Source organism: Trypanosoma equiperdum (genome assembly GCF_001457755.1).
Source record: "Trypanosoma equiperdum strain OVI genome assembly, contig: ctg_1053, whole genome shotgun sequence".
Lineage (NCBI taxonomy): Eukaryota > Euglenozoa > Kinetoplastea > Trypanosomatida > Trypanosomatidae > Trypanosoma > Trypanosoma equiperdum.
The window spans coordinates 12,933-21,456 of record NW_027123009.1 but is presented as its reverse complement, the minus strand read 5'-3'; the positions used below and the strand labels follow the sequence as shown (position 1 = coordinate 21,456).

The following is an 8,524-nucleotide window of genomic DNA, read 5'->3' as shown; positions in this document are numbered from 1 at the left end:
TTTTTTTTTTCTTTTTTGAGTGTTGAAGGAAGGAGAGGGACTAGCAAAACATAACAGCACTATCACATATGTTCTTCGCGCAAACAGCAGGAAACACAGGCTTATGTGCTCGATCGCTGAGGCGTAAACGGGAAAAGGGGTGTATTTATGAGTTTATATCGACGAGGAGGGACCTTCCACCATGTAACCACTTACCGTTAATGCGCACTTCTTTCATTTTTCTTTCAGTGCGTTGTCGGCGATGGCACTAGTTATGATGGTGGATGACCTCCGGTGTTCCTAAGATTCTACTAGGGAAAGACGGAACCCTGCGACTGTTTTCCGCAAGATTTTCTTTGGTGGCTAAAAATGAGGTACTCCGTAGTCCTCGCTAGTGACAATCGGGTGTCGGAACTGTCTGCCATGCAAACAAACTCCGGCCGCGTAAAGGGACCGATGATGAGAAGTAGAGAATTGACGACACGGCAGAAAGTGAACACCGATAAACTACGGGCGAAAGGGGTGCAAAGAAAAGGGGAAATCGGATATTTGGGTACAAGAGACGAATGTGATGAAGCGGAAAGGTTTCGACACAATGACGAAACAACAGAGGATAAAACATAATGGGTATCAAGAGAGTGTAAACACACACACAAAAAAAAATAGGGCACATGCAAGGAGTGGGGCATAATGCCTGCTTCCCCACACCTTCCTTGAGCGACAACACCTTCATGCCATTCGAGTAATGAACAAATCGCCCACTGAAGGGGGAAAGGCTGACTTCCCTCCTTACGTGTCCCTCGGACGCGCGCCTTCACTGCACCCGGACACGATGAGAAGCTCCTCCACTTCGCCAATACATCCTCGCTGTTTCAATGCTGCCGCCACCTCTGTCCTGGCTTGCTGTGAAACAATTCCACCAGAGCATACACTAAGGAAGGCACGGCACAGCGTTGCGTTTCCCTCGGCAGTAAATGGAGGGCTCTTTATTTTGCGACGCTGTGTGTTGCACTGTGCGCCGTTCCACTCGTCACACTGTTTGATGTAGTCTCGCATTGCGCGTAGCACCAACTTTTCGCTGTTGCCGCGGCGTCCTGCTCGCAGAAGCGAGAGGAAAGAATTCACACCTTCTGCTCGATTGTACCCTTGGGCCCAGTACACCTCGTACATGGACAGTGTCGCTTCTGGGTTTAGCACGCAGTGGCGAAGCAACTCAGTCATCGTCCGCTGTTGTATTGGCGGAGCTCCTTTACCCTTCCGTGCCAGTTGATCGTAGCACCAGCAGGCGGTTTGCCAGGAGAGGTGCTCACCCAATAGTTTAGTTGGAGCGGATGTGTAACTTTCCTCTATCGCCCATGTGGGATCTGTGCGCAATCGTCGCAGTATCAAGTACACAAGGTATTGTTGCACTCGCGTGGTGTGTGGTACTGTTGATGACGAATGCTGCAGTGCTCGTAGTGCCGTCTTCCAAGACGGACACCGCTCGATCACTCGTTCAGAAAAAAATGCAGGAAACACATGAATCACATGGGGTGGTCCATCGGACCTGCAAAACAATGTGATGGCCGCCCACCATGGTGTGCAGCACGAAATATGAGAAGATTTGAAAATAGACAGCGCGTCGTGAAGCTTCGGTGTTGTGGATTTACTGCTAGATGAAGATTTCTGCAAGAAACTGCAGAATTCTGCTCTGTTTGACCGAAGTAAGAGTGTGAGGGCTTCCTCCCACGTCATCTCTGGTTTCTGCGGCAACCGCTCAGACGGAGAAACCGCCCTCACCGACAAGGCTTTGCTTCTGTTCTCCACACGCGACGCTTCGCACAAAAGTTTAAATTGGCGTTCCGAAAGGAAAAACAGCAACGTCTCCAGGAAGCTACTGGCTCGTGCGCCATTGCCCTTCCACACCTCGAGATGCATACCCAGTTGAACCAATGGTTTGACGGCTGAGAGGCGGTCCGCGAAGGCGAGGGACCGTCCGCGCTCCCGCAGCACTTCCTCCGTTTTCAACCAAATGCTTTGTTCCACCTGCCTAAGGAGGACAGAAAGAACACCCTGTCGTATTCGTACCTCCTCTTCATTATCCAACCCATTTACCGTAGGGACCTCGCCGTAGGGAACCAAACGTAAAAGGTCCAATGGGACTTCCTTTATGAGAGTGGAAACCTGGACTTGAATGCTGCTGCTCGTTCGCGCAGAGGCAACGACCATCGCCGGCAGCAGCCCAACAACCCAGCCCCACATTTGAGGATGCTTTGATGCTCGCCCTCCGTGCGCAAATAGTGTTTTCACGCAGGCAAGTATGCGGAATGCTAACCAATAGATGTCCCGCCATGTACCCATAAGTAGCGCCGCGCGAACGAAGTTCTTGACGGCGGTTTCAAGGACCAAGCGCTTCCCCGTGGATGGGGCCTCCCCTTTAATGCTGTCAGTTAGCAAAGCACTGGAAAAAGAAGCGATGTGCCAGCCACAGAGCTCTATCAAACGGCCAAGTTCCTCCTGCGCGGCACCACTCCGGTCCCGAGCAGAATCCTCTCCGAGGGATGTTAAGTGCGAAACATGGCGGCACGCGAAGTAGAGCAACATCCTGGGCAGAGTTGTTACGACATCGAGAGCATTTTGGCCCTTGGCGGCGGCGCAGCTCGGGACAGCTCCGCTGCTGCCATCTAAGAGCCCAGGTAACGTTAACAGTAGCACTTCAAAACTGAGAAGGGTGGACCACACTGCATGTTCCCCTGTAGAATTTTCCTCACAAGTGATGGCAGCGACACAACCGGGGGCATCAGAGCCCTCTTCATGGGTGATGTTGTCCGACTCAAATAGCGCCAAACGGAGGGATCGACATGGGATTATCAGCTCCAGCATTAGCAATAGCGAGGCAGCCACCGTCGGTATGTCTTCCCTCTCTCCCGGCAATAATGACCAGCGGACACCGCAGCGCAATATGTGCGTAACCGCACGCTCGACCACGCAAAGACTGAACGGGAGCACACTCACCTCAGCAAGTCCGGCAGGTCTTCCATGCACAGGCGAACGGTTTCTCAACATCTCGTTCAGAATCCTCCAAACTAAGTTCCATACACCACTTGGTGGAGATTGTACAAGAGCCCCTCTCCGCGTCGAAAGAGAGGACCATATCTTCAAACCAACTCGATACAGCTCCCTGTCATCAACGGGTTGACCCGGTGCAAACGACCGACAATGTAAGAGTTCCCTTGCCACGTCGCGGACAAGGACTTTAGGTAAGACTTCGCCTTTGTGACGATCGTCACAACCGGCTTCGTGTGACAGTAGCTCTTCCGCGAAACCCACTTTCCATGCCATCGGTACGCAGGCACCATACATTTCTATGACGTCAAGGAAGGCGCCATTTACGTCCACAACATCTGATAGCTCAACCTTGTTGGCATCAGTGAGTAACTTGAGCGCTTGCTCCCACTCAAGTGCGTAAGGGATAAACTGATTACGAGCACGCATTTCTCTTGGTGCCGGTTGCTTTCGTTTTCGCTGCTGCGTCTGCACAGCACCCGCTCGACAGCTGTTAACCTCAAACTGTGATCCACAAAAAATCATTATATTGCAAAATATTCTTTCCTCCATAGTTATGGACTCCACCAAACCGTCATATCCGTCGGCTCGTGCCCCACGGTTTTCGCTAGGTCTGCGCAGCAGCATCCACATGGCTGCACCCCGAGTGAGTGCTGGACTGCAAGTGCCGGATCCCTTACGTACCTCCGACGCCGTGCGTTCCACGATGACATCGAGTGCGTGCAGTTGTGTCTCCCCAAGATGACCCCTCAGCAGCATTGGTACCAGTTGCCTCTCCAGTATCTTTGGAAATGCAACTAGCAGCTGGTGTGCAGTCTGCTGCGCATTATCGCTACGCTCAAGATCCGCAGCCTCAAGTGACAATAAGGCTGCGATTATGACCTCTTCATCCATGCGCGCCACTGCACGGACAACTGACGAACTTGTTAACAAGGACAAAAGGAGGGATGCCTGACTCCCCACGCAAAGTCGTGGTGGAGAGATTCCCTCCGCTGCATGCATTCGACTCTGCACACCCAGTGCTTCAAAAGCAGCCACGAGAACCTCTGGTTTCCACAGAGGCTTCAGCACATCTGGGGAAGCGGAATGCATGCTGTGCACAACTGCATGCATAACGTTTCGGGGGCAAAAGTACCACGACATAATCTGTGGCGCCATTTGCAACACTTCTGTATTCCCTTCACAGAGCATCATATATACCAATGCAGACCCCGCCTCCTGCAAGGTTTGTAGTTGCTGTATGGTGGTAACCAGAAGGTGATCTTCAAAAAGAGAATGCACGTCTCGGCCACCACCGAGTTGCAGAAGACCACTCCATGATTTGGAGCACGTTTTCGTGTGGGACAACTTGCACTGTGAGAACCGCTTCATCGCAGCTTGCGTAATTGAATTTATTACTCTCAGAACCATCGGAACAATTAGCAATGGTTCCCTTCCCCGAGACTCGCGTCCATGCGCACCCGGTTCGTGTGGCAACGAACGGCAACTTGCCCATGCGTCCAGGGTTGTAATGTCATTTATTATTGCAGCACACAACCTATTTTCGTGCGACTCTTCATGTGTCCTTGTCGTTCCACCATTTCGGCCACAGCCACTCATCACAACCAACCAGCGTTCCAGTATGGACGGAGTTGTATGCTGTACAGGAAGGTGCAACATTTGCATGTACAAGGCCCTGTGGTACCGACTTTGCAACTGCTGCAGCACCTTGGCGTTTACTTGATTTGGATACCCACTGAAAAGTGTGCGCCACACAAATAAAGCATAGCCGACATCCCAAATACAGTTCATCACTTTATCCAAGCAGGATGTGATTCCGTTTCGCACAAGCCGTTCGCCATTAGTTCCAACTGAGAGGCGCTTTGTTAACTCCTCACAGATGTCCAGAAAAACAAACGCACTCCTTTCTACCACTTCCCCGGAACTATTTCCTTCCGCGGTTCCATGTTCCTTTACACGGTCACTAGCCGGCGTGGTAGGACCTTTCGGACAGTGTGTGCGGTAACCTTTATTGAGTGAAACACCCCTTATCAGGAAATGAAATGAGCGACGCAACTTGTCGAGAACTGCGCCCAACACATCTGCTAAGGTACTTACATCATTCCCTTCTCCCTTCTCCGTTGCAGTCAGTTCAGGCACTTGGAGAAGCGTTGAAAGCAGCTCATATACGTGGGGCCAGTCATGTAGCACCTCTTCGTGTGCGCCGCTTGTCAGGCACTGCACAGCAACAACGGCAGCCGCCAGCCCATCTGACCTAATTTCGCTTGGGGAAACACTAGTACTTATGATAGTACAATTCCCTTCATTCTGCAAAAGCCGCTGAAGCAGCGGTAGCAGCACTCCAACAAAGTGCCGCACGAGTTCTTTCGAGCGGAGCCGACTTGCCCATACGAGTGAATACAGCAACAACCCCAACGACCACCACACCGAAGCATTTGCAGCGCTTGTGAGGCCACCTGGTGCCCTAAAAATTTCTTCCAGTTGAGGAAGTTCCAGTACTTTCCCTGGCAGCAACCACTGAAACGCGATACCCTCCACAAACGCCTCCTCAGACCGATTACAATTTGATATAAACGTACGGAGCACACGAAATGTTGCCTCGTTTACCTCCAGTACTCCTACGGTATAGGTTCGACGAATGAGTGGACTGTGGAAGAGCTGAACGAGACACAGACACTCCGACCAGAGAGCTCGTCGGCTCAACGTAGAAGCCCCCACGTGGTGCACAGTTGCGTGGACCGCTGCAACCAGCGCCAGCTCCACATCAGCGTGTTGCTCCACTTTCCATTCGGTGGAGAGTCGACGGAGGACGTTTGCTATTGAACCACATAAAGCAGTGAACGACGATATTGATGGGTCCGTATGAGGTCCACGCTGCAGGAATATTAATATCTCATTGAAGAGAGGTGCAAGTGGGGCCACCACACAACTCTGCTGGCTCCAAAGAGAAACAAATTCTTTGAAAAAAACGATAGCATCACATGATAGAGTGTAGCTATCGGTTTCACCGCCGATCATGCCAATGTGGGAATTCGACGCTGTCGCTTGTCTGCCGCCAGTGCGGCGCTGCACCGGTTCTTTCATATTGCGTTGTATGTGCTGCAGCAGCTGCAACGCCATACCACTGTCGATCCAGCTGTGTGCCAGTGCATACTGTACGAGATGGAGCGCCGCAGCTGGTCGGTGGGCGGCGGCGCTTAACACGGCATAACGGACGGAGGTGGCGGAAATGATCGTGCAACGATAACTTGATGGCTCCACTGATGCCGACGCCCGAGACGGCCCCAGTTGCAGAGCACAACGTAATTTAAAAGCGGCAGACTGAGCCAACTCGTCGTTGTGCTCCACGTGGGACAGCAACTTGAAGGCTGCCTCCCATTGCTGATACCGCTGCAGTAGGTGGGCGGCAAGGCATATTAGCGGAGCGTCAGGCCTCCTGATCAATGCCACATGCGCGAGGGCCACTTCCCAAGGGGCGCAGGGGGAGCCGCACACGTTCTTGTTAGTGGAAACAACGGTATGATTTTCACAGAGCGGTACAGCAAGAAGCTTTAAAAGTGGCGCATAGATAGTCAATGTGGAGCCGGAGGGCCAATTGTCGCGCTCCCACTTCTTCAGTTGACGTGTTGACACATGCAGGAACTTTTCGTAGATAGCAACAGAGAGCGAGGCGAGACTTGCCACGGAATCGTATCGTGGCGTCACCGACCCTGCTTGGCAGTTGCCGCTGCCCGTGCCAATGCTTCCGCTACCTGTACTGGTACTAGAATCGCCAGCACGTTTGCACCGACGATGAATGAGCTCAACCTGAATGGCCCGTAGGGCCACGTCAAACATTTCCAGCGGTGTTTGCTTTTGCCTTCCTGTACACATCGACGCAGCGGTTGTAACGTTGAAAGAAAGATTTCGTTGTAACGATGTATGAGCTGCAGTATCCACATCGTGTGGCATTTGTGCGTCTTCATATCTGTCTTCTTCGTCCGTAAGAAGCGATAGGAGCAAGGGCAGCTCCCGTTGCACTACCGCGGCTTGAGCGAGAACTACATAGGCCCCAGCAGACCAGAATATGGGCGGAAGCTGCGCATGAAGTAGCAGTATCTCCCTGTAGTGTCCGGTCCGTCGCAAGGTATGCACGGTGTTTTCCAGTATCGATTGCGGCAGCCCTGAAGCTTTTGCACTGCTTTCCTCGAGCAAACGCAGGCTCAAAACCCAGTCACCAAGTTCTCGTGCTGCCCTGCTCACAGTAAGGAGTACATCTTCATCGACAATAAGGGTACGATGACATTCAGAGTGCGTACGAATAACCTGTTGGTACTGCCCGGCCTCCGTCATCATCGTCATAAAGAGCCCTATCGTCTGTCCCTCATGCACACGATGCTTGTAGGACTCAAACAGTGAGAGGGCAGCTTGCCACACATACCGCACATCCTCCGATTCCACTCGCACTGCGTTAGCCACACCGCGCAGTGACGCCGGCGCCGCCGAGGATCGGAGTGCAGGCCCTCTTTGATCCGTGCGGAGTGACATCATTTGCACTGCGCGCCGATCTCTTTTGGTCGTCTTGAAGATTGAGTGCACGCCAGCAATTCGATAGGCGCGAAGGGACAAACGAAGTGAGAGGTCACTAATTGGTAGGCACGCAGCACGTGCGTCGCCGAAGTATGTGAGTGCCGCTTCCCAGTCTCGCTGTCTTACGGCGGCCTCCATGAGCCATTCGTACGTCTCTGCTGTCGGTCGCATAGCCGTAATCAGTTGCTGGATGGATACATCATCCACAGTGCATTCATTGCCTTTAGCACCCGTTTGCAACTGCTCCGCCAGATACTCTTTCCTTTCGTCACCCATGCACTCCGCGGCTTCAAGGAACCGTTCGACAAATTTTTCCACTTCCGCCTTTTGCGGCCAACGGCGCTCACGTACAGTAATTCCAAGCAGCACATTAATGTGAGCAATGTTGGGTAGCACTCCGCGGCGCTGTATCGCTTCACTGAACAACCGGAAAGCCGCATGCCATTTTCCACCGGACTCGTCCGCGTCTCGCTGCGCACCTGCTAGCATGGAGACTTCCGGTACAGCTTCAACATCCAAAATGGACGGCTTGGCGGTCTTCTGCCGGCACTTCAGCAAGAGTACGTGCAGGAGGCGCGGTGCTGCAACATTCTTGTAACTCGTTGGGAGCAGTTGTCGCTCTTCATTTCCGTGGGCATATGCTACGGAGGCCGTGCGCCGCTGTGACGCCGATAAGCGCATCAACGACACCGTAAGGCCATCGGGTCGTCCTTGTTTCTGCGTGCTTTGCAACTGCGACTTGCATGCCGGCTGGCACCACCGTCCCTGAAAAGCACCGACCCCGGTGAGCGCAACCTCCCCGACAAAGTAAGCGCGGCACCTCTTCATGCCTACATCAAAAATAGAGAAGACACTATATGCGCTTGACTAAGTATTCTCCCCTTGTGCAGTGTTTGTGGGTCGTAGTTCCCCACTTACTCACAGCCGTACC

At 52.7% G+C, this 8,524-nt stretch overlaps 1 protein-coding gene across 1 annotated transcript; it reads right to left on the bottom strand.

The window, feature by feature from the left end:
* Positions 1-768: 768 nt before the first annotated feature.
* TEOVI_000754400 (uncharacterized protein) lies at positions 769-8,421 on the bottom strand (the record flags this gene model as incomplete). Its single annotated transcript, XM_067220100.1, has 1 exon — positions 769-8,421. One exon carries the CDS (start codon positions 8,419-8,421, stop codon positions 769-771), a length of 7,653 nt encoding a protein of 2,550 aa, XP_067076201.1.
* Positions 8,422-8,524: the final 103 nt, after the last annotated feature.